The sequence below is a fragment of the Patiria miniata genome, unplaced genomic scaffold (assembly GCF_015706575.1).
Source record: "Patiria miniata isolate m_02_andy unplaced genomic scaffold, ASM1570657v1 HiC_scaffold_19, whole genome shotgun sequence".
NCBI lineage: Eukaryota > Metazoa > Echinodermata > Asteroidea > Valvatida > Asterinidae > Patiria > Patiria miniata.
Window position 1 is genome coordinate 490,852 of NW_024037057.1, and position 26,966 is coordinate 517,817.

The 26,966-nt window shown below is 39.3% G+C and overlaps 1 protein-coding gene across 1 annotated transcript; it reads right to left on the reverse strand.

Annotated features, from left to right (window-relative positions):
- Positions 1 to 3,850: 3,850 nt before the first annotated feature.
- On the reverse strand, positions 3,851 to 26,764 carry LOC119725261 (MFS-type transporter SLC18B1-like). The gene is made up of 14 exons (XM_038196603.1): positions 26,641 to 26,764; positions 24,417 to 24,696; positions 22,221 to 22,316; positions 15,539 to 15,612; positions 15,235 to 15,382; positions 14,732 to 14,800; positions 13,952 to 14,039; positions 13,419 to 13,555; positions 13,089 to 13,187; positions 11,649 to 11,740; positions 11,147 to 11,242; positions 10,674 to 10,748; positions 6,208 to 6,351; positions 3,851 to 5,554 (listed from the first exon to the last, which is right to left on the reverse strand). Exons 2-14 carry the CDS (start codon positions 24,690 to 24,692, stop codon positions 5,470 to 5,472), a joined length of 1,479 nt encoding a protein of 492 aa, XP_038052531.1. The 5' UTR covers positions 24,693 to 24,696; positions 26,641 to 26,764; the 3' UTR covers positions 3,851 to 5,469.
- Positions 26,765 to 26,966: the final 202 nt, after the last annotated feature.

The following is a 26,966-nucleotide window of genomic DNA, read 5'->3' on the forward strand; positions in this document are numbered from 1 at the left end:
ACCAATAAATTTCATTTTTGGCACAGTGTACTTGGTTGGTTCTTCTCCTAAGGACTTCCACAAGGGAGTATAACTAGGAGGCTAGAAACACCGGGCAAACCCCTTCTCTTAGCGATACTTTGTTACTGGGTTCCTTTGCGTGCGTTAGGCACGGGACCTCCGGCTCCCATCCGAAGGACGAAGCAATAATGGTTAAGTGCATTGCTTATGAGCACAAGTGTCCGGGCCCGGGCTCGAACCCTCGCCACGGTTGCCTATGAAACACCAGAGCATGAGTCCGGTGCTCTTATCCGCTGAGCCAGTGTAATTATCGATTAAAGCATTTAGTCCGTGGGACGAGGCCTTTTTTTTCGCTCGCCACGCGGTCGGGTTTTCCGATTTTTTTAAAACTTCACAGACATGTAGATTATGATGTACCATAGCGAAAAAAAAACGTTGTTTCCCGATCTGCAGTATGTTTGGGAAAGAGAAAATCTGGGATAAAAGCGCCAAAAATTCCTCATGAGAAAAAAAAATAGAAAATAGCGCACTCTATTGACATAGTCAGAAACCTTTTCTCACTCAATGGCCGTCCTAGTTGGGGGCGGTATATTCTTGACGGAGTTGTATTTATTGTTCTCGCGCTCGAACGGCGGGATCACGACCCACGAACGCTGCACTCGGAACAGGATCTCACACCACCTATCCGTAAGGGTTTGCAAGAATGATTTAACCGTGTCAAGAACAAGACCCGCCTGAACTCGGCTAATGAGTGCTTGCTAGATTATGCTTCTTTTGATTTCTCATCGGGATGCCAAAATATCTTCGTTATAGTTTTGTCCAACATGAAATGATCAAGTTTTAAATTTACGATCGAATGTTATGTATTAGCTACATAAGCATTGATTGATATGGTTTAACCCCAGATCAGAATAATTCTGTGAACTCTTATCTCAGGGTAACATATGTTAAGTGCGTGGCATCTGGTGGAACATCTGAACTGCCGAAATATCTTTCAAAAAAGTTATGCCTGAAAAAATACAAATTCGATGCAGCCTCAAAAAGGGAAGCGGGTGAGCCGTTGGGGTTTATTGGCGGTTTTCACGGAATGGATGGTGCAACAACAACACATCTGGTTGAAAACAATATTTAAAATAATAAAAACGGTAACGTTTTAGCTAAAACGAAATAATTTCAGTTGTAATGCTGCCACTCAAAGCTTCCAAATAGGGGAATATACATTCATTTTATCTCAAGAATGTTTTCAAACAGAAAGGGGCTACTTAAATTTGATGAGACTTTTGACAAGTTACATATGTAATCGGTCTGTGATGTATGTGCTCATCAAGCTCTTTTTGTCCGTTGAAAACTCACAATGAGTAGTGCTCAATCAGTACAGATTGAACAAAATTTCTGTCATCTAAATACCATTCGTCTTGTGTGGGTAAAATGTGCAGGTTTAATTGCCCCCCCCCCCCAAAAAAAATCAATCAATCAATAAAATAAAATTATATTATATTAAATAAATCACTATTTGTATTTCTTTTGGTGACTACTTAAACCACATTGTGCCTGGAATATTAAAAAAATACCAAAAACTGTATTTGCAGTTATTGCTGTCTTTTTATTTTTTGAGTAATTTTTCATTATACAAGTGTAATAAATGATAAAATCAACCTAAGTAAATGTATGAGAACTTGAGATGTCATTTTGAGTGGTTTTGTAATAAGACGCTTCAACTTATCGATATCGATTTGAAAATGCTGCGTCACTGCCATTGAAAAGGGGGAAGTCTGTTAAAAACCTTCATTTTTGGCCATTTGACTTTTCGACAGATCTCCCCCCTTACAAAAAAATGTGGAGCAGAACTGAAAGATGTTACCCTGAGATTCTCATATGGGGTACGGCTTAGCTATACCAATCAATTTTTATATAGCTAATACGTAACATTCGATCTTAAAACTTGACCATTTCAAGTTGGACAAATTAATGTAAAAAAAGGATGACATTTTTAATTTGCAATATTTGAGTGTTCAAACATTAAAATATTTAAAGAGGTTCAGTTAATCCAAACGATCCAATCCGGAGAGAAATGGAACGGAAAATCCCACGAAAATGGTTTGAATTTTCGAAAGGATAAAACTAAGAGGCATTGAACAAATTTAACATTTGTAATTAAAAGAACCCGAACATTATGTAGTACATCTGTAAAGTTTCAATTCAACCTGTTTTATTATCATTTAAAGTCGGCACTCTCATCATACGCACTCTCATGTGCATTAAACGGTTACAGCCCGATAGTCCGAAGGCTCAATAGTCCGAATAACGATGGGGCGCGATAGTCCGAATCGACAATAAGGTTCTACAGTCCGAAAGATGATAATGTTCGATAGTTCAAATATACGGTAGGGTTCGATAGTCCGAATTGACAATGACGTTCGATAGTCTGAATTGACAATAAGGTTCGATAGTCCGAATAGACAGTACGGTTCGTCAGTCTGACACTTCGGACTATCGGACATTAGTGTTGATTCGGACTATCGGACCTTATTGTCTATTCGGACCATAGGGCCTTATTGTCGATTCGGACTATCGGACCTGATAGTCTTTTCGGACTATCGAACGTATTGTCAATTTAGAATAATGAACCTTCAGACTTTGGAACCTCATTTTCGTTTCGGACTAATAAACCTTCGGACTATTGCATCAAATGTTCGCATTAACGAACATTATTTCACTTTCAGACTAACGAACCCCCTCTTATGAAAATTTTGTGCATTCGGACTATCGAACCTTCGGACTAAGGAACCTTAGGACTATCGGACCTTCGGACTATCGCTCCTTCGGACTATCGCGCGGCCCCAACATTAAACTTGGGCAATGTAACGGGAAGAGTTAGCAATTAGGCCTATTTTGTTATACCCGTTTTGCAAAATGAACATTTTGCGACGAAGGTGTGCTCTATTTTTATAAAATTGGTTTCAAAATAACCGAAAGACATCAGCTAGCATTAAGCGCATTGCAATAATATATGCGAACATTTACATGGAAAGCCTGCAGCCCCCTCACGGCAAAAGGGTGTAACTTCGATTGTGAACTTTTTTGTGGTGATTGGGGCCTTCAAAGACCTTTATTTCACGGTCTTTTAGAGATAGCAGGGCGCATCTCATTCAAAAAATGTGCTTGTTTGATTCAGCTTCTATGACAAAAGGGTGTGTGAAATACTCCCTGTTTTGTGCTAGAAGAGCAAAAGGGGGTAACTATAAAAGACACACCTTTTTGCCGTGTTATAGGCAGTATATGTTATTCGCATCGTAGAAGTACAAAGATATTGCATTTAGATATGTTTTCTCAACATTCAGCCTTAGGGCTTAAAGTAATCCTATTAATTATGTGGTACATCATGGTGAAAATAATGTAACTAGTTTCAAATTGCCTCTACCCAAAACTAGTGGCAAAAGCTAGGGTCTATAACATTTGAGAAGATTCGCTGATTAATTATGCAATACAACCGCATCTTGACCTCTAGATTTGGACCAATCAGCAGGTACTTTCTATATCGGGTCTTCGGTCATTCAACCTTGTCGCGTCATAGACATGGATTAAAAACACCCTATTAGAAACTGCATCAAAGGCTGTGGTCTCGCGCTCTGTATTATACGTTACGCGATACGCTCCAGGTTGTTATACAAAATACCGAATTTTCGAATTGATCAATCAAACGTTTAGTCCTGATTTGGGAATGAAAGAGATGCGAGATCGCATAAATCTGCATGCTTTGACATATCAGACATTGCTCCGTGTATAACGGGTGCTACACAGACTATCTAAAAACTCAGTAGAGACAAAAAACTGACATTTCTACTGTTCATTCAAAACATTATTCACAACCTGTGCTAGAAAATTGGTTTAATCTCTGGTAAAAAAAAAAAAAAAAGAAGACCTTGAACATTGACAATGATTTTTCCCCTTCAAAATACACCCGTTTGCCACCAATGTTGCGGCTACGCCCCTACGTGCTTTTTGCGCCGCTCTTAAGTTGATTAGTATGGTCTAAAATCACTCTTAAGATACATTTTCAATTTCAGCAACATCCAAGGCATCAGTAACAATTGGTTTTGTTTTTTTATTCTAATTTTTTTAGCAAATCTGTGTACATGTATACAGTTAGGCCCACCTGTTTTTGGAAAATGGACATTTTACGACAAACGTGTGCCTCTTTTCATAAACGTGGTGTAAAAAAAAATATCTGAAAGACTGCAGCAAACCTGTCAGGGAAACTTGGCACTTGGATTTAAAAGTGCATTGCGAGGATATAAGCGAATATGTACGCCGCTACTAAGTTAATAAGTCTGTTCTACAAGTACCAAGGCATCAGTAGAAATTGGTTTCGTTTTCTTTTCTATCGTCGCGTTGCTACGGTATCAGTGAAAAAGGAAGACGGGTGACGGCCACGCCCCTCTGCGCTTTTCGCGCCGCTCTTAAAGGTCTGATCTAAATTGTGTTTGAGTTATATTTCCATTATCTATAAGTGCCAAACTATCAAATGATACAGGTTTCTTTCTTGTTCTCAAAATATTGATTACGTGCAAAATTGGCCCCATTTGGCATGGCCCCAATGAGCCTCGGTCTGATCTAGCGAAATTTAAGACCGGCCATTCTGTGATCATTGTAGATGATACTATGCTGTTAGACAATCAGGGCTTTGTTCCCGAAATCTGGATTAAATCCAATCCAGCTTTCAGTCTTATTAGCCTCATATTGTGACTTCATCGAGTGTACAACCGTGTATACACAAACAAGCTACTCGAACGCCACCGTTGAAAGTACTTCCCATCACCATGTGGAAGCAATGAATGTTGGGACTTTTTATATATAAAAAAAAACAAACAAATAAACAAACAATGAATCTCCTGTAAGAGAGATGAATAGAATAACACCGGAAATTCATGGTTCGCACCTTCAGCTTTGATACAAGCAATTAAGAAACTATAATTCCCAAACACCAATATACACATTATCCCGATAAAGAAATATAACCAACAAAGTCTAATTTCAATAAAAAATAGTGTATAGTAGTACACATAATAGGTTTTACTTAAGTTGTTATAATAATTATATGGTTAAATAAGTTGATAATATATGACAAAAATAATCTACTTTGTGCCGTCATAGAAGAATCTCGTTAATGTGTTAGTTAGTAATTTTAAACATGCAACAAGGCCTCCCAAACAAATTAAGTGCTGTACACATATAATAATTGGGCGTAGAACCTCTGAAAAGAAGACTAGGCCAGCCTAGAGCGTCGCTGGTACCCTTTGATGCAAACTAATTAATACTTATATGTTCTCTATCCTTGCACACAGCCTGACCTCATAACGTCCATGACTTTTAAGAACGTACCATTACTGAAGTCAAGTCAATCAGTCAGTCAATTAATGAAATTGGACCAGCAATAGTTGACTTGTAGGAAGTATTCAGAAACGCACATCACACATCACTTGAAATAAGTGGCTTCTGTTCCTCGTTAGTTGTGTTAGCCTCCATCTCAAGCCGTGATCTCGGGACCCGTCTCCTGTAAGGTCACACAATATGAAATGCTTACCTGTTAACAGTACATGGTTGGTAAAAAAAGAGTAATCCCAAATGCTGCCCACTATTGTTGAATAAATGTCCTATGTAGCGCGCAAGATCAAGGATGTGAAAGCCCAGGTAGTGAACTTTGTCGTAGTAAAGAATCATTCAAATCCTTCATGTTCTTTACCGGTTATGGATTTTCAAACACAAACACGGTTTTATAATTTGTCCAACGATCACAATAAAATAAGTGATACAATTATTTCAGCAAAACAAAGAGCCAGATTACATATGAAACAAAATCAGAAAACTCTCATAACCATGATAACTGGCACTTATCATAACCTTTATTTAAACACCTTCTGTGTCCAATGTTAAAACATCATAACAAGAGTTTATCGTCTTGTTCTGCCTTCTACTGTACCACCGGGTGCCCCGGAGACTTATGGGATTGTTTTGATACTTGGACAAAAATACACGAGTGTTGTGAATGATTGTTTAACTTGACGAAAGCTTATTAATTTTAGGAGTACCAGGTCTCGAGTAACTTAATATAATGTACATAGCGACTCAACCAAGACTAAACTCCTTCGTTCAGTTCTATTAATTATGCAGCTAATAAGGGCGCTTCTTTTATTACAGTGTACTCACCCTTTGCCACAGCGATACTCCCAGACTCCAAACAGACACACCACGATCATGACAATGATTAAAACCCCAGCTAAAACTGTAGTTGCGAAAGCAAATCCATAGATCTCCGTCAGGGCGCCCCCAAGCAAGGGCCCTATCAAAGTCCTGTCCACAAGAGAAATGTTGCAGTTGAAAGGAGCAACTACGTTGGGAGTATGTACCTTCCCCTACAGCAGCAATATTAAAACTAGACTTATGTTTGTGGACAAACACAGGGCTGTTTCGGTAACTTTTTGTGACACGTGACATGTAAAGTTTCAAGTATATGTTCCATCAAGCAAGAAACTGTTCAACTGAGCACTACGTTCTGTTTATAATAAATGGTGGCATATAATATGTGATTCCATTCTCATAGGGCTTTGAATTATGACGTCACATGTCACGTGATGACGTCATGATGAATTCACATAAAGTTCCATCTATAACTATAATATTATGGTAAAGAAGAACTTAGCCAGATTATACATCGTTGAATGCAAGTTCACATCTTTCACCAATTTTAAATTACAAGGCACTTCAGGTTTCAACCAGAAAAAAAGGGTCACGTGATTTTGCATCTATCAATTCCCGCAAAAATCATGTTCAGGTCTCTCACGGTTGATTTTATATTGATTTTTAAAGATTAAATCTATTAATCTTTAACGAGACGTCACGTAACCCATGATGACGTCATCATGACGTCACTGCAATTTTCATCTATAACACATCCCGGTCTAGGTACATACTAACTTTGAATACAATCATACCTGTAGTTCTGTAGATATTGGCCTTGAAAATATGCACATTTGATATGACGTCACATGTCACGTGATGACTAAATCATGACTTCATTTAAATTTTCATCTAAAACACATCCCAGTTTAGGTGCATACCAAATTTCAACCCAATCAGACCTGTAGTTCTGTAGATATTGCTTCATGCAGTTAAAGGTTGTTCAAAACGGTTAGAATATTCCCTAAAGTATAATTTTATCAAATGATGTCACTTGCCCTGCAATGACGTCATCCTTAAGACCCTTCTCAATGCACATTTTGTCATTGTGATTTTGGTTTGAACCAAGTTTAATGTCAATCCGATGAAAGAAAGTGTGCAATTTTTGGAAGCAGAATAAAATTATAAATATCTAAAAATTATAAAAACCAAACGATGACGTCATCGTGACGTCACTATAAACTTTGTATACTAGTACCATTATTTACTTACCCACTAAGTTTCATGACAGTCAGACCTTTTCTTATGTGTATTCTGAAAAATCGCATTTTTATGACGTCATAATGGTGTCAGATTTGTGCAAATACCTTTTACCTAACAGACCAAATACCCAAAGAATTTTGAATTTTGCATGTTACGTTCATGAGATATGGCGAAAAGGCCAACAACTTCAAATATTCATATAAAATCTCCGGATGACGTCATCATGGCGTCACCTATTTTTTTTTTTACCTATACCACATCCCGGTCTAGCCACATACCAAGTTTCAACCCAATCAGACTTACAGTTCTGTAGATATAGGACCTCATAATATTCAAGTAAATTTTCAAAAATCAATCAAAAAATTAGGTGATGACGTCATCATGACGTCATAGTTTTGGCATAATTTTTTGTATGAGGGTCTTTCTTCGCTGTAACATTGATGACGATTCCAGATCGCCAAGTTATAGAAATGGTAACTTGAAAACGTGTACAAAGTCAATAGGCTAACACGTGTACAAAGTTAACAGGCTAAAAAAAAAATCCCACTGCAGAAAAATTGCACCTTTAAATTTGTAATTTGCCTTTGAACTGAAACATTTTTATAAAATATTACTTGATATTCTGACCCTTAGGAATATGTTCAATCGAATGACAGCGCGAAAAAAAACACGATTTCTCTTTCCTTTTCATAGTAATTCTCGGCTGAAGTTCAGAATTACTCAGTAAGATATCAGTGTTGTATAGGAAAAGACTTGTGGAAAATCCCACTGCAGAAAAACTGCACCTTTAAATACGTAACATAGGGCTTTTCTACGGAAGTGTATTGAGGACATGACCAAAAAAAAAATTCCGGCCCTCTATTTCGCCCGGGCGGATTACTATTTCGCCTAGGCGGATTACTAATTCGCCCGGGCGGATTACTAATTCGCCCAGGCGAATTACTAATTCGCCCGGGCGAATTACTATGTCGCCCGGACGGATTACTAATTCGCCCGGGCGAATAAGTAGTCTGCCCGGCCGGGAGAATTAGTAATCTGCCCTGGGCGAATTAGTAATCCGCCCTGGCGGAATAGTAGAGGGCCTAAAAAATATTTGCGGTCATGTCCTCAATACGCTTCCGTACTTTTCGGCATTATGATCTTTTATTATACGTCCCCGACTATGCGCATGCATGAACATTAAATCCGTCAAAGTTATTCGAAAATCGGCTAAAAAGGTCACTGTGATGTGGACAGGATTTGACCTCGGCAACACGTGCTCTGCAGGCTGACTGACACACGATGTATGTGCGTAACGTACGTGTATGTACATAAAGACGTTCTGTGCATGTTTTAGAGCAGAGGTATTGTCAACCTGAAGTTTTAAGCATGCGCAGGGCATGTCCGAGTTCGCTTATTGCCTCAAAGCTTTGAAATGTTTTAGACCTACCCTTAAATCGACAATTAAAGTAAAAACTAAAAATAAAAAATGCCATGGTTGATTTTTAAGGAATTTTCAAATGAAAAAGGTTTTTTTCGTTATAACTTCCGGTCTGATGACGTCATTCGCCTAAAACTTCGCACACGTCTTAGGTGGGTCAAGGTTATCAAATACACCAATATTTAGGCGATTCCGACAAACTTCGCCACATAAATCGATTCAAAATACATTTTTAAAAAAATTCAAATTGTCGCTAGAGGGCGCTCGAAGATTGCATGACGTCATTGGTAGATGATTTGAAGAATACTTTTAGCCAAGAGACTACCAGCGTTAAAAGCAAGTTCATATCTATTACCATTTAAAAAAAAAAGCCACTTCCGGTTTTGGCCTTTTTCTACCGGAAGCAAGGGTCACGTGATTTCACGCACACTAAATGAAATAAAGACCTCAACCTACTCTACCACTTGCCGGTAACAGAATGCTGCGGACGCGTACGGTTGATTTCTTATGCATTTTTAAATATTAAAAGTGTCACAATTTAATTGCCTACAAATACACACGGATGACGTCATCATGAAGTCATCATTACACAAATGTTGTTTGAATTAGGGTCTTTGCTTGGACAAAGATTAGTGCAAATGAACTACTGGCAAAGAGTTAAAAATGCCCTTTGAAAATCGACATTTTTTTTTTATTTCTGTGTACAAAGTCTATGGGAAAAATTAAATATTCAAAATTCTATAATAAATTAGTCGATGACGTCACAATGACGTAAATCTTCGGCACACAACTTCAGATGCTGGTCTAAGGGTGTGCCAAGTATAACGTTAATCGGATTGATTTTATTGCCCAAAGTGCCTTCCACTGTAAAAACGTGTACAAATGCCATGAGGAATGGCTGAAAAAGAGGGGGGGGGAAATTAACGAAAACAAAGGCTGTTTCGGCAAAAGTGCCGAAACAGCCAAAAAGAAAAAAAAACACAAAAAAAACACTTTAACGAAAACAAAGGTCTTTGCTTGAACAAAGATTAGTGCAAATGAACTACTGGTAAAGAGTTAAAAATGCCCTTTGAAAATCGACAATTTTTTTTTTTATTTCTGTGTACAAAGTCTAAGGGAAAAATTAAATATTCAAAATTCTATAATAAATTAGTCGATGACGTCACCATGACGTAAATCTTCGGCACACAACTTCAGATGCTGGTCTAAGGGTGTGCCAATTATAACGTTAATCGGATTGATTTTATTGCCCAAAGTGCCTTCCACTGTAAAAACGTGTACAAAAGCCATGAGGAATGGCTGAAAAAAAGGAAAAAAAAAAACATTAACGAAAACAAAGGCTGTTTCGGCAAAAGTGCCGAAACAGCCAATAATCATCGAAAGTATCAGCATCAGCGACAGTAAAACAGTGATAGGCAGCAGCAGCATTATCACAAGCATCACAAGTAACAGAGATCGCACTGACTGCAGCAGCAACCAAAACAATTTTATTTATTTTCAATTGTTATTAGTATAAGTGTATTTACCTGATAGAATTCAGCCTATTGTATGTACATATTAATGTATTAGCTTAATTTGTAATTACGGGTTCCAGGTCTTGTACAAACATATGCTTTTTACCTGCATCCCTCGTATCATTCTTTGTCATTCTTTATATAGTTTCCTGTTTATTATGTTGTTTGTGCTATGATATGAATAAATAAACCATAACCATAACCATAACCATAACCAACAACTACAACATTAACAGAAAACAAACACAAACATATTGGGATTATCCGGATTATCTGCAGAAACCAATCAGCAAACGTACCCGACAAAAAATGCACCCGTCCAGACGCCAGATAGTATGGACGACAACCCAAGGTTGGTAGGAATACCATACCATCTGTTGAGGTAAATTAATGACAAAAAGCGTCAATAAGATAACCCTGTATATATTCATGAATGTTTTTGTATGTGGGAAGTCCAACACAATAAATGGAGGCTCAACCTCAAGGCACAGCCTGTTTAATTTAGCATTATTTCTTAACAAAATCGCTTTATATTCTATTGAAAGCACAAATACTATATCAAAAGAAATTGACAATAACTGTAACTAGTATTATGTAACAAATGGGGCACTCTCTTAAAGTGACGCCACGAATATTGAATATGTTTTTTACTACAATCTACAAAATGAATACAATTATTGTTATTGGAGTGGTAAGATGGATGACAGTGACTGCACTTCTAACAGCCAATGGACTATACAGATTGTGTTTTATGGAGATCAGTGGCACTTACTCTGCAGAGCTGAACATGTCCACAAACGTCGGCATAACGATCAAGCTAATCATTATGGTGCCAGTGGGAATGACAAGAATAACAAGCAGCTTGGAGCTGTAGAAGCAAAAACATCATCGGTTGTAGTTTCAAAGAACACCTAAAATAAGTCTTCAGCATCTTTACGCACAGTCATGGACTACAACTAGACGAAAACATGTTGCCTGTTTTGGACTGATACATTATACTTTTTTGAATATTTATTTATACCGTTTTAGGAAATAATGCGATACGGTTACGGAACGTTTCCCTAAATTGTGAAAGACAATAAGCGTAACAGGTTTTAACATTTTTGAGAGATAATGGCAGACACATACGGAGGGCACTATTAGGTTTGTTTGAACTCTTGTGTACATTGTATATTCACCGAAATTTACCAAAAAAAGAATAGCGCCCTCCTATTGTGCCCGCCATAATTTCCAAAAGGCTAAAGGAGATGGCGTTAACTACTGATTTTACTTACGAGTGTATGTTCAGCAATGGCGACGGTCCGAGGAATAGGAAGAAAAGTGCGCTGCCAAATGCTCCGAGGACGATCATAATTCGTGTGGCTTTCTGAAACCAGTAAAATCCACATGTTCTAATAGGACCAACTTAATAGTAAATAATCTTTAACCCTAAAGGGGCCGGGCCGGAATCCGACCCCCCTCAACTTTTTTTTCCGCGATAGCTTTCAAGAAAACAAATTTCGCGATCCAAGCTGTTTCGACTTTTGTAGCCTCGGGCCTTGCGCATCTTTGATACCAAAAACATAACATTCAGACCACTGGTTGCTGCGCAGCGAAAAAAATTCCGGTGAAAACTGAATTTCACAATGTATACGTTGTGCACACAGAGCAGAATTACCATTCATGCATGTGACTGATTAATTAGCCATAATTCCAAACCCCTTTAACCTATACTCATGAAATTTCTTGCGTATGTTCATGAATAGTTGTTCTATGCACGTACCGAGTTTCATAATTTGTTGTAGTCGATGGCCAAGATCTTAGTGGGAGGGGGGGGGGGGATCCCCCGGCTGTGAGATGGTAAAAATAACCCGGCCCTTTTAGGGTCAAACGAGGCAAAGAAGTGGCGGTTCTAGGGGGGGGGGGCTATTTTTGCCCACAATTTAGATTTAAGGTCATTCAACTTAACAAGACCGCGACATAATCAAATGGCGATCATTGTGATTTTACGGGCTCCTATTTAGTTTTGGTCAAGTACATGTACTTTGAGTCAAGAGTGTGTTTATAATTCCAAAACAACTTCTTCATAATTTCAAAACAATTTCATACATTGTACATTTGGATTGCGCTTGCGCACAGTAGGGGGTTAAAACCACTGCGTATGTCATGTACGTATGGGGAGGGAGTCTAAAAACTCAGTATTTTGTGCGTATGTGCTTTATGGACGGTCCAGTTTATTCATAGAAACATGCCACAACCTTTACGCTATAATTGACGACCAATGGAAAAACTGGCATCAAGCAATGAAAGCATTTTTTTTCTAAACGTCCTTGTGCTATTTTCGTAACACAAGGGCAGATTGATTCGATCCACTGGTTCAGCTGACCTTTCGATCTTGGTATTGTAGTCAGAGCAGAGCCAGATGTTCGCACGGTGGGATACAAGCCATTCCGACAAAATTGTCTAGCCCCCCCCAAAAAAAAAAAAAAAATATATATATTCCATAACAAAATTTAAAAATTGCACACGCCAAATGTAAGAATGTGACGTACATGCGAACGGTCTCTCCCTAGATAAATAGTCGTGAGAAGGGTGCATTTGTATACTTTTAGTTAATATATATGCCTGATTGTAGGATTTTATCAGCGCTACCCATTGGAGATTTTTAACCCTCAGAGAGGTAATGAGCATAAAACACCCCACATCTATATAGCCCCGCCCTTGCTCTCACGTACCTTTGCGTCCGCAACAGCTCCCCAAATAACGGAGAAAATTGCGTATGGTAAACCGAAACTTAGAAAGAGTAAGCTGATCTGCATCACAGTGAAATCAAGCTGTAGAAAAGAAACAAAAGAAAATCGCAAAACTACCAAAAAAGTGTATAATATTTTGACAGTAAGGGAATTGCTAAGTGGGTAAATATTACGTAAACAAACCCACCGCATTATTAATACATGTACATTGAATATCCATGCATGGCCGATTTATAGAACCATGACATCGGTTGTGCATGCGCTACCTGCTTTATGGGTGCATTATGCATTTTGATTACCATACAAACGTACCTTTTTCAAATAAACCGCTAACGTTGGGTCGATGGATGCGAAGCAAGTCGCTGCCACAGCAACAGCCAGGAAGGCCACCCAAATAGCCGGTATGCTCAGAACTCGAATCATTGGACCAGACTCTTCTTTTTTGTTTCCTGATGACAAAAGAACCAATATAACCAAGTGCAACCTATTTCAAGACCATACATTTATTCGTTTTGCCAAAGCAAGATCTATGCAAACATGTTTATCGCCCTGACTTTTTGAAACAATTAATACATTTTAGGCGAAATCATTGGATCTAGGGGCAGTGGCGTAGCCAGGAATTGTTCAGTGTGTGTGTGTGTGGGGGGGGGGGGGGCGCTGGGGGGCTGGAACATTTCTTGGGGGGGGGGGGGGCGTCATGTTGATCAATGACTTTTTTTTAGAAACTCAAAATCTCAGTGGGGGGGGGGGGGGGCACTGGGGGGCGACAAGGTTTCGTGGGGGGGGGGCTGTCCCCCCACGCCCCCCCCCCCCTTGGCTACGCCACTGTCTAGGGGGAAACTCACCTGTCTGAGGCAATAAGAAGAAATTGACGACATCTATTGCTAGAACAACCCCGCCCAGGACAAAGAACGGAAGCCTGAAGCCGTCAGCCTAGAGCCAAAAAAATAATATTAAATAAACTATTAATGCTATAATAGGGCGACTTTCCCTAGACTTGTGCACAAACCTAAACCGTCACCTAGCCCAGGTTTACCTTATCCTTTCTCCACGAAAAATCTGTACTTTTACTAATTGGACAAGGAGGAATCGATGTACATGTAGATGGTTTGCGACAAAACAATCCTTGTCCGAAGGGGCGACACCAAATTGTCGCCACAATAAGGCGTGTCGCCCTAATCCGGACGCGACTTGAAAAAAAAAAATGTCGCCCGTTTGCGGGATTCTGTAAATTACAACTACTACTAATAATAATAATAACTATTTCAACAAGTGTTTTCTTTTTCATTACAGATAACCGGCTTGCTCGTTGACCTTGTTTTGTTGGACGAGAAATTAGCATAAATCGTCTCTGAGGGATTGAGGGCGCTGTATTAATTAAACGACGCCATTTTGGAGCGTACAAGTTAATTTTAAATACAAAACGTTTGTTAACAATCAAGCAATCTAGTTAATCGTATGAAAAACCAATAAGTTTTCTTTATCGTTTGTAGCCTGGAATTGGCGTCCAATGAGAACAACATGGTCAATAATTAGATGACAAAATAATAAACTCAATATTGAGTTTGTCCTCCACCGGTTTATATTTTATTTAAAAAGAATGAGCATTGTAAATGCGTACATACATCATAAAGCACACCACCAATTGCTGGTCCGATTGCAAATGCCAGCCCTCCTGCCATCTCGACCAAGCTCTGTTTACAAACATGTTTACAAACGTGTAAATAATGCAGTGATCTCACACCGATCTTATGCACTAATCTAACACTGATCTGAGACCCATATTATACTGATCTCACGCCAATCTCACACTAAAATAACATCAATATTGCACTGATCTCACACTAATTTTACACCTGTATTGCACAAATTAACACCGACTACTTCACACCGACAACACATGAACCCCACGTATTTCTCACGCGCATGATCTCGTCTCACGCATCTCATAAACACCGTTTCACATGAATCGCACACCAGTCCGACACCGATCTCACTCTTGATTTCACACATTACCCACTGACACAACATCAATTTCTTTGTCAGTTTTTACACCAGTTTATACTGATCTAGCACCACAACTATATAGGTCACAGACAGATCTGTCCACGCATTTCCAGCGATTTACCACTGTTGTTCCGACGTTCTCGGGAAAGTTAAACGCCACAATGGCCGATGACGCAGTAAGTGTGGCCGACGTGCCAAGCCCTTCCAAGAGCCTTATGGCGAAGCTGAACGCAGTGAAAGTTGCGTAGGTTGGCATGTCAATAACAAACCTGTCAAGCAAAGTGTCAATAGATGATTGATTCGCAATAAAGGACCGATTATAAATCATCGAAGTGCATAAATCAAGCAGAACCGCCCACCTACGGCTTAAATCGTCCCACTTAGCAGCAAAGAGCTTTTAAATGTTCCACCAAGAAATTGCTCACCCAAACAAGATATTGCATCCACCTGTGACGAACGCTCCTGCCAGAAAAATGAAACGAGCTCCAAAAACAGGAATCTAGACAGAAAAATACAAACAAAATTGCTCGTTTATTTAAAAAAAAAGCTACAAAACTCAAAACGTTCATTAAAAAAAGCTACAAAACCTCAAAAATAGTTTGTGCCCTGTCAGATACTTTGAATTCACTTACATAATTCACTTACTAGATTTTCGTGGAGAAAGGATAAGGTAAACCTGGGCTAGGTGACGGTTTAGGTTTGTGCACAAGTCTAGGGAAAGTCGCCCTATTATAGCATTAATAGTTTATTTAATATTATTTTTTGGCTCTAGGCTGGCGGCTTCAGGCTTCCGTTCTTTGTCCTGGGCGGGGTTGTTCTAGCAATAGATGTCGTCAATTTCTTCTTATTGCCTCAGACAGGTGAGTTTCCCCTAGACAGTGGCGTAGCCAAGGGGGGGGGGGGGCGTGGGGGGGGGACAGCCCCCCCCCCCCCCCCCCCCACGAAACCTTGTCGCCCCCATGCCCCCCCCCCCACTGAGATTTTGAGTTTCTAAAAAAAAGTCATTGATCAACATGACGCCCCCCCCCCCCAAGAAATGTTCCAGCCCCCCAGCGCCCCCCCCCCCCCCACACACACACACACTGAACAATTCCTGGCTACGCCACTGCCCCTAGATCCAATGATTTCGCCTAAAATGTATTAATTGTTTCAAAAAGTCAGGGCGATAAACATGTTTGCATAGATCTTGCTTTGGCAAAACGAATAAATGTATGGTCTTGAAATAGGTTGCACTTGGTTATATTGGTTCTTTTGTCATCAGGAAACAAAAAAGAAGAGTCTGGTCCAATGATTCGAGTTCTGAGCATACGGCTATTTGGGTGGCCTTCCTGGCTGTTGCTGTGGCAGCGACTTGCTTCGCATCCATCGACCCAACGTTAGCGGTTTATTTGAAAAAGGTACGTTTGTATGGTAATCAAAATGCATAATGCACCCATAAAGCAGGTAGCGCATGCACAACCGATGTCATGGTTCTATAAATCGGCCATGCATGGATATTCAATGTACATGTATTAATAATGCGGTGGGTTTGTTTACGTAATATTTACCCACTTAGCAATTCCCTTACTGTCAAAATATTATACACTTGTTTGGTAGTTTTGCGATTTTCTTTTGTTTCTTTTCTACAGCTTGATTTCACTGTGATGCAGATCAGCTTACTCTTTCTAAGTTTCGGTTTACCATACGCAATTTTCTCCGTTATTTGGGGAGCTGTTGCGGACGCAAAGGTACGTGAGAGCAAGGGCGGGGCTATATAGATGTGGGGTGTTTTATGCTCATTACCTCTCTGAGGGTTAAAAATCTCCAATGGGTAGCGCTGATAAAATCCTACAATCAGGCATATATATTAACTAAAAGTATACAAATGCACCCTTCTCACGACTATTTATCTAGGGAGAGACCGTTCGCATGTACGTCACATTCTTACATTTGGCGTGTGCAATTTTTAAATTTTGTTATGGAATATATATATTTTTTTTTTTGGGGGGGGGGGCTAGACAATTTTGTCGGAATGGCTTTGTATCCCACCGTGCGAACATCTGGCTCTGCTCTGACTACAATACCAAGATCGAAAGGTCAGCTGAACCAGTGGATCGAATCAATCTGCCCTTGTGTTACGAAAATAGCACAAGGACGTTTAGAAAAAAAATGCTTTCATTGCTTGATGCCAGTTTTTCCATTGGTCGTCAATTATAGCGTAAAGGTTGTGGCATGTTTCTATGAATAAACTGGACCGTCCATAAAGCACATACGCACAAAATACTGAGTTTTTAGACTCCCTCCCCATACGTACATGACATACGCAGTGGTTTTAACCCCCTACTGTGCGCAAGCGCAATCCAAATGTACAATGTATGAAATTGTTTTGAAATTATGAAGAAGTTGTTTTGGAATTATAAACACACTCTTGACTCAAAGTACATGTACTTGACCAAAACTAAATAGGAGCCCGTAAAATCACAATGATCGCCATTTGATTATGTCGCGGTCTTGTTAAGTTGAATGACCTTAAATCTAAATTGTGGGCAAAAATAGCCCCCCCCCCACCTAGAACCGCCACTTCTTTGCCTCGTTTGACCCTAAAAGGGCCGGGTTATTTTTACCATCTCACAGCCGGGGGATCCCCCCCCCCCTCCCACTAAGATCTTGGCCATCGACTACAACAAATTATGAAACTCGGTACGTGCATAGAACAACTATTCATGAACATACGCAAGAAATTTCATGAGTATAGGTTAAAGGGGTTTGGAATTATGGCTAATTAATCAGTCACATGCATGAATGGTAATTCTGCTCTGTGTGCACAACGTATACATTGTGAAATTCAGTTTTCACCGGAATTTTTTTCGCTGCGCAGCAACCAGTGGTCTGAATGTTATGTTTTTTGGTATCAAAGATGCGCAAGGCCCGAGGCTACAAAAGTCGAAACAGCTTGGATCGCGAAATTTGTTTTCTTGAAAGCTATCGCGGAAAAAAAAGTTGAGGGGGGTCGGATTCCGGCCCGGCCCCTTTAGGGTTAAAGATTATTTACTATTAAGTTGGTCCTATTAGAACATGTGGATTTTACTGGTTTCAGAAAGCCACACGAATTATGATCGTCCTCGGAGCATTTGGCAGCGCACTTTTCTTCCTATTCCTCGGACCGTCGCCATTGCTGAACATACACTCGTAAGTAAAATCAGTAGTTAACGCCATCTCCTTTAGCCTTTTGGAAATTATGGCGGGCACAATAGGAGGGCGCTATTCTTTTTTTGGTAAATTTCGGTGAATATACAATGTACACAAGAGTTCAAACAAACCTAATAGTGCCCTCCGTATGTGTCTGCCATTATCTCTCAAAAATGTTAAAACCTGTTACGCTTATTGTCTTTCACAATTTAGGGAAACGTTCCGTAACCGTATCGCATTATTTCCTAAAACGGTATAAATAAATATTCAAAAAAGTATAATGTATCAGTCCAAAACAGGCAACATGTTTTCGTCTAGTTGTAGTCCATGACTGTGCGTAAAGATGCTGAAGACTTATTTTAGGTGTTCTTTGAAACTACAACCGATGATGTTTTTGCTTCTACAGCTCCAAGCTGCTTGTTATTCTTGTCATTCCCACTGGCACCATAATGATTAGCTTGATCGTTATGCCGACGTTTGTGGACATGTTCAGCTCTGCAGAGTAAGTGCCACTGATCTCCATAAAACACAATCTGTATAGTCCATAGGCTGTTAGAAGTGCAGTCACTGTCATCCATCTTACCACTCCAATAACAATAATTGTATTCATTTTGTAGATTGTAGTAAAAAACATATTCAATATTCGTGGCGTCACTTTAAGAGAGTGCCCCATTTGTTACATAATACTAGTTACAGTTATTGTCAATTTCTTTTGATATAGTATTTGTGCTTTCAATAGAATATAAAGCGATTTTGTTAAGAAATAATGCTAAATTAAACAGGCTGTGCCTTGAGGTTGAGCCTCCATTTATTGTGTTGGACTTCCCACATACAAAAACATTCATGAATATATACAGGGTTATCTTATTGACGCTTTTTGTCATTAATTTACCTCAACAGATGGTATGGTATTCCTACCAACCTTGGGTTGTCGTCCATACTATCTGGCGTCTGGACGGGTGCATTTTTTGTCGGGTACGTTTGCTGATTGGTTTCTGCAGATAATCCGGATAATCCCAATATGTTTGTGTTTGTTTTCTGTTAATGTTGTAGTTGTTGGTTATGGTTATGGTTATGGTTATGGTTTATTTATTCATATCATAGCACAAACAACATAATAAACAGGAAACTATATAAAGAATGACAAAGAATGATACGAGGGATGCAGGTAAAAAGCATATGTTTGTACAAGACCTGGAACCCGTAATTACAAATTAAGCTAATACATTAATATGTACATACAATAGGCTGAATTCTATCAGGTAAATACACTTATACTAATAACAATTGAAAATAAATAAAATTGTTTTGGTTGCTGCTGCAGTCAGTGCGATCTCTGTTACTTGTGATGCTTGTGATAATGCTGCTGCTGCCTATCACTGTTTTACTGTCGCTGATGCTGATACTTTCGATGATTATTGGCTGTTTCGGCACTTTTGCCGAAACAGCCTTTGTTTTCGTTAATGTTTTTTTTTTTCCTTTTTTTCAGCCATTCCTCATGGCATTTGTACACGTTTTTACAGTGGAAGGCACTTTGGGCAATAAAATCAATCCGATTAACGTTATAATTGGCACACCCTTAGACCAGCATCTGAAGTTGTGTGCCGAAGATTTACGTCATGGTGACGTCATCGACTAATTTATTATAGAATTTTGAATATTTAATTTTTCCCTTAGACTTTGTACACAGAAATAAAAAAAAAAATTGTCGATTTTACCCGAGCAAATAAATCTGACTTTGTGATGGCGCGAAAATGGTCGTTCATTTCCAAAGTGCTGTCTATAACGACACCAAGATCTCAGGCCGAGCTAGATGCTTCAAAACTCGATTCTCCAACCATGATGGGGGCAAGGATGGTGCTTTTCAAAACGAGAGCTGAGATGAATAATCTGGTGTTATCGACAAAATCCTTTGCACACTTCTGTTCGGCATCAGTACCACTCCAGTTTTTAATGTTTGTAGTGACATGTATATAATTAATTGTTTGTGCTTTCAGCTACATCAGGCGTTCCATACAAACAAGTATGTTAATAATTGTTGGTTGCCATAGGCACCAGAGTTCACTCTCGCTGTGCTGCGTTTGCGCAGTGTGACATGTATGTGACCTCTGACTTATCATTTTCATTCTGCTTTGTGCAAGTTTTATTCCAACGTTGAAAGTTTCCTCAAAGTTTTATTCAGTCAATTGATGTGTGCTTTAACCTACTGACGTTCCAGAAGTTTGTTAATCATTGGATAGCAGGTGCAAGACATACTTGTGAGTTTTGAGAGCATTAAAACTTGTGAACAACCAACTGTTTGTGTGCCGTTTTTCACGATATTCAAGAGCAGACACGAGGCTTCATAAACAGTACTAGAACTCATTTCGGGAAAAAAAGCACACATCGCTGCATGTTCAAACGTTCATATTTGGGGGAATCCCGACTTTGATGACACAAGCATAGATATTGACATTAGAAAGATATTTGGCCATAAGGCCATAGCAGATTTGTCCTTTGAAGAAATATAGTTGGAATCACAAACATTTTCAAAGTTTTCACAATAGTTGCCATGATTTACTTGTTATTCCACCGACATTTGTTTTCAACTCTAAGGACTGTGTACCAATTTCAATGCTTGGATCATGAAAGGCACAATCCCATTATATATCTGCCCAAACTATTAACTCCAACCACCAATGGGTCATTTGAATTATATAGAATCTAGTTGAACTGAGCATCATGGTTTCAAACAACAAAATGTACACTCGACGTGATCTGCATGTAGACCAAGTGTGAAACAAAACCCTGCCTTTTGACGATGCTTTTTTTTATAATCAGAGTTGTAATGATTCGACTCGAGTCCGACTCGAGTCACATTTTTGATGACTCGACTAGACTCGAGTAGGGCAAATGACTTGATTTTACTCGAGTCATTACTGCGAACAAATGACTCGACTCGACTCAAGTCGATTCAAGTCGACTTTCTCATCAGAATGACTCGACTCGACTCGGGGAAGGCTAATAAGACTTAAATCCGAAACATAACAGCAACTCTTTGAGAAAAAAAAAATGTTTACAATGACTTACGCCGGTGCCGGATTTTGTTTAGAGTCAAATGCAGGGTCATCACATGTAGTAGCACGAATGTAAAAAAAAAAAAAAAAACTTTTCTCTTGTGTTTTATTTATTGTATAGTGTTCAAATATCTGACGTGATCTGCATGTAGACCAAGTGTGAAACAAAACCCTGCCTTTTGACGATGTTTTTTTTTATAATCAGAGTTGTAATGATTCGACTGGAGTCCGACTCGAGTCACATTTTTGATGACTCGACTCGACTCGAGTAGGGCAAATGACTTGATTTTACTCGAGTCATCACTGCGAACAAATGACTCGACTCGACTCAACTCGAGTCGAGTCGATTCAAGTCGACTTCCTCATCAGAATGACTCTACTCGACTCGAGGAAGGATAATAAGACTTAAGTCCGAAACATAACAGAAACTCTTCGAGAAAAAAAAAATATTTACAATGACTTACGCCGGTGCCGGATTTTGTTCACGTCACGTTAGAATGTTTGCGAAAAATGTGCAGGGCCTACATACGTGGATTTATTATCCCCCTTATTTGAATGGCGATCACCTGGCACACCCTTTTTATTTTCATTAAGAGTCAAATGCAGGGTCATCACATGTAGTAGCCCGAATGTAAAGTAAAAAAAAAGCCCAAAAAATACATTCTCTCTTGTGTTTTATTTATTGTATAGTGTTCAAATATCTGTGACTCGAATTGACTTGAGCTAAATACTTGACTCGACTCGACTCGACTCGACTCGACTACACAATCTGACTGGACTCGAGTGACTAAACTAGAGTCACTTCTTTAAAATGACGAGACTCGACTCGAGTGATACAAATCAGTGACTCGCTACAACTCTGGTTATAATGAAGTCAACTTACAATTTTGCCCCAAATTGGTGATCCAATTCCTGAAGAGAAGGCGAATGCGCTAAACACCAGTCCAATTACAGTCGGTGACATCCCTTTCGCCTTTGCCTGTTAAGTGTAAAAGTAATATCAATAATAATATAGGTTTTAACACTTGTATCACACGAATTCCTCGATTTCGTCCCGAACATGGCAAGCTCAATTCTCAATTTAAATTTCAAAAAGCCACCACAAGATTCCATTTAAGGTTCAGTATAATTCAAATTGTTAGCATACCGATTCATCCTGAGTTTGTGAAATTCGTCTCGTGTAGCAATCGGCGTTGTATTGAAAGAGCAAATTCGTTTTTGTCATTCGTTTTAGTGCTGTCATTACATTTCGTTTCTGGTGACTTAACATGTTACGATTAGAAAATATGTTTATGTCAGAACAAAGGTTCACGAACTTTAACCTTTCCAGTACAACCAATTAGTTTGTTAAAAAAATGCATCTATTAATAGGGTACGATGCATTTTAGTATTCATTTAAGGTACACGTACAAATAATGATCATCCCGTAAACCGTCCAGAAGGAATGTTGCTTTGTTTTAATTTCAGGGTAATTTCTTCATTTTGAATTCAACTATGTTTTACCTTCAGGTATATCCTGAAGTAAAGGTCAAACGAGTTCACGTACACGACAAAACAATGCTTATCAATTAATAGTCTATCTGATTACAAAGTTGGGACATTGTTGATCATTTACGTTCAAGAGTTATAGGTGAAATAACTTTGCGGTCTAAAATTCGAAAACAGTCAACATTGAAAATGTCAAACCATTTTGTTCAACAAACACCTCTCTAGCTATAATTGGATTGTCCGGCTCGTGAGTAATACGTAGACCACTCCAATTATAAATGACGAGTAGATGCAGCTGTGGAGAGTGTGTTGTGAAATAAGGACTATGAAATACTGACTCACCGCAGTATGGCAGTATTGCGCATGCGTACGTGAGTTTTGTGAACGTTCAACCAATAAACCGGTAACAGGCACTGGATTTTATAGGAGTCCAAATGTCTTTTGACCAGCCAGCCATGTCTTTATCGTTCGTTTAAGAACGGCCACTTGACGACCGGGCTCTCACATGGGAATATGTAAACTGCCTTAGGTATTTATGAATTAAGCATAAAAGTGGACACGTTTAAAACTGCTTACAACTGAGAAATGAAGTTGCCACTAAAACGTTAAGTCGAGATTGCACGTTACAGGCTTTGGCCCACGGACTATAAGGACCAAACTTGGAGGAACACACGTGTTCATTATTCTATTTTTGGGAGACTGTTTTAAAGACATACAATCGTGGAGCGTGTTTTTGTTAGGGTGTTTGTTTGTTTGTTTGTTTGTTTGTTTGTTGGGGTGTTGGGGATGTTGGGGTGTTAGTATGTTTGTTTGTTGGGGTGTTGGGGTGTTTGTTTGTTTGTTTGTTTGTTTGTTTGTTTTGAGGGGTGGGGTGGGGTGGGGTAGTCTGAGTATAACCCGTTATCCACGGAGACAAATCCTGTATAACGTCTGACATCTCCTGACATGCAAATGTATGCAAGCACGCACGCTAGCCAATCAGAGTCGACTTTACTAAATCGTGACGTCATTTCATTCCCAAATCAGGACTAAATTGGTTTTGTGGTCAATTCAAATGCAGTGTTTTGTAATACAACAACAACTGGCCCCATATCGCCTAACATGATAGAGAGTGCGGAACACTGTCTATCTGACGCGCAACAGGTGAATGACCGAAGACTCGATATAGAAAGCGCCCGCTGATTGGTCAAATCTTGGAGGTCAAGGCGGGCGGGGTCTTGCCTAATTAATCAGCGAATCTGTTCACGCTTAAGGGTGGGCGGGAGGCGGGGTTTTGCCTAATTAATCAGTGAATCTGTTCACGTGTAAGGGATGAGCAGGATGGGTCCAGTTCTAAAGCTAACAAGTTCGTTTTTTTTTATTAATTGATTGTTACAATCCAACCTTGCCGTTAACATTTCTAGAAATCTTGCTTCTGATAGTTTTCTATTTCACCACAATTTGCTAAAACATAAATATTGTTAGAATGTAATTATTTCTAATTTTCTCATGTAATGTATGTCAACAAGAATATGTTTTCCCCTAAAAATGGCGTCGTTGTACACAGTGCCCTCATTCGCTCGAAAGAAATATGGCCCGTTTGGGTACTCACCTCGATGGGGTAGAAAACAGAAATAATGGAAAAGGCCATCATGCTTGCCAGTGAAGCCAGCACAGCGCTGGCAAATGTGGCTTTCTGGTGGTAGGTGAATTTGGCTCTTGCGGGTTTCTCCTCGAAGCTTTTGTTGGTGTTGTCGTTTTCTTGGTCTGCGCTGTCCTGATTGGCCAAAGATAACGTGGGCGGGGTGTCTCGAGACGGGGTTTCTCCGGTTGAAGTTGCATATTCTGTCGATGATGCAGCAGCGTTAATTTCGCCATTGTTTTCCATGGCTCTGATAAAATAATTCGGACCGAAAACAAATCATAAAATAACCATGGCATATTTTATTTTGTCTATTAAAATGAGAACTGTACGCCTTTTCTTTAAAGAATAATAGAGTCTGAAAGTTCAATCCCATAGAGGCGCGCTTCCGTAACTGTGAATAGCAACATTATCTTGCAAAAAGTATAAAATGATGCACTTATTCTTGATACAATGAAAAGGCCTTTGTAAAATTGTAACTAGTATCTCAATGTATGAACACCGAAATGTTGCCTGATTTGAAAGAGAAATATCGTGCCACAAACCGACCTATCACTACAAAAACATTTAAAATGCACTGATACAAGTGAACACGGTGTACTCGTACATGCATGAACGATTTTTTAGACAAGTAAGATTTGAGGTTTTGCATGGTGGAGATACTAATAAATGAAAGGTTTTCGGAAACGCCATGTGCGAATAATTTCTCAACTAAGAGAATGGTTCTGAAAATAACCAGAGGTATAAACTCGACGTTTCGGTAAGTGTGTTCTGACCGTCTTCGGGAGAGTGCCTAAACTCTTAGGTGTTTACTTTCTTACAGTTTAGGCACTCTCCGGAAGACGGTCAGAGCATACTGACCGGAACGTCGAGTTTATACCTCAGGTTCTTTTCAGAACCATTCTCTTAGTTGCAATTATTCGCACATTCTGTTTCTGCAAACCTTTCATTTACTTGAATTTTGTGACGGTTATCGGGTGAAAATTGAAAATTAAATAAGAGACTTAGCTGTTTTTTAGGATAAATATTTTTTTTAAAATAAACTTGAAGGACTCATTGGCACCTTATCATGAAAAATAACCGCTTAAAAGGACTGTATTCAAGCCAGCACGACTGAATTGCATGTAGACTGAACCCATCGGCTGTAGGTAAGTAAATGTTGGCGTCGTTTATAAATGTTTTGTTCTGAGGCAAAACTGCAATGTGAGACTGACACACTTGAACGAATAAGGATATCGAACAGAATTGCGGGAAAGATTGCTTACAAATAATTGTTTTTTACTCATCTGCAAGTGATTTCTCATCAGTTTTATTGAGGATAACGAAGGTAAAATTCTGAACACAGATGAATGTTTCTTGGGGAGATTACGGTTAGAAATCATTCTGACAAAAAAAAAATATAGCTAAGGAGAAATTAAAGGGCAACCCTCGTCGAGGGACCTTTTGCTTTCAGGCTCTGTCAAAGGAAACGGGTCAACTTGTACCCAGGTTAATGCGTACCCGAATCAACCCCTAACCAACAATTTACACCATCGATTCGTATCCAAGTCAGCTGGCACCCCAGTCAACTCGTACCCTCGTGTGCGTGGCTCAATATATTTGCCCTATTGAAAAAAAAATCCGAACAGGCACACGAAAGTGCACAAGTGCTTCCCTTTAATGCGTTTACCTTGCAGACTGTCGATTTTCACGTAGTTCGGAGCCTATAGGCCTACAAACAATGGACGACCTCTAGTTAACCCGGAAGTTTTGTCCGTTAAAAGTTGTGTATACCACCGGATATGAACGTGTATATTTGCAATATGTAAAGTCACTCGATTCAGTATTCACATATCCTCAATTCTAATGCTGCAATTGTCACAAAATGTTCACACAAATATTGACTAATGACGCTACTCCAAGTGTCTATAGACGGTTTCCTACACAGAAAGGGGCTCATTGTGGTGGAATTCCATATTCTGAGGCCACATGAATATCATATTTAATTTGCAATGACTCATTGTAGGCCAAATTCACAACCTGAAACACGGCCGCGGCCGGCTTCAGGACAGGCCTAGACCTACTACCAAAATTCCAGTCATAAAACAGAGTAAATTTGCTGTCCAAAAGCCCTGATGTAAGTTGATCCTGTCTAGAGATGTCCGTCCACAATTCTCTAAAAACAACAAATACTTGTTTGCAACTATATACGTACATGAGCAAGTCACAACTGTTCTCCTTGATCCGTTGCCCCCCAAAGAAGCGATAGGTGCGTGCAAGTGCGGTTCGTCAATGGCATCATACAATCGTACTGAAATGGCGTTTTCCTATGTCTTAACAGGCTGCTTCAAAAGCTCTAGAGCGTACAATAAAAGCCTGCCCCTTTTCAAGGACTGGTATTGTATGACACTTTTTTGTTGAGCACTGTTACCTTTGAAAAATCCCTCCATTGCCTTCGTAGGCTCTCCATTATACTGCGAACTAACGCATATGCCATTGAATTATATATGTAGTGGTTCAATGCATACGCAAAAGCTTATG

Coding starts and splice junctions, on each gene's coding strand:
- LOC119725261 (XM_038196603.1), bottom strand. CDS start 24,692: ATGGAAAACAATGGCGAAATTAACGCTGCTGCATCATCGACAGAATAT. Junction 13,188..13,418: donor TAGCGGTTTATTTGAAAAAG/GTACGTTTGTAT, acceptor TCTTTTCTACAG/CTTGATTTCACTGTGATGCA. Junction 6,352..10,673: donor ACGGGTGCATTTTTTGTCGG/GTACGTTTGCTG, acceptor TCTTGTGGACAG/GACTTTGATAGGGCCCTTGC.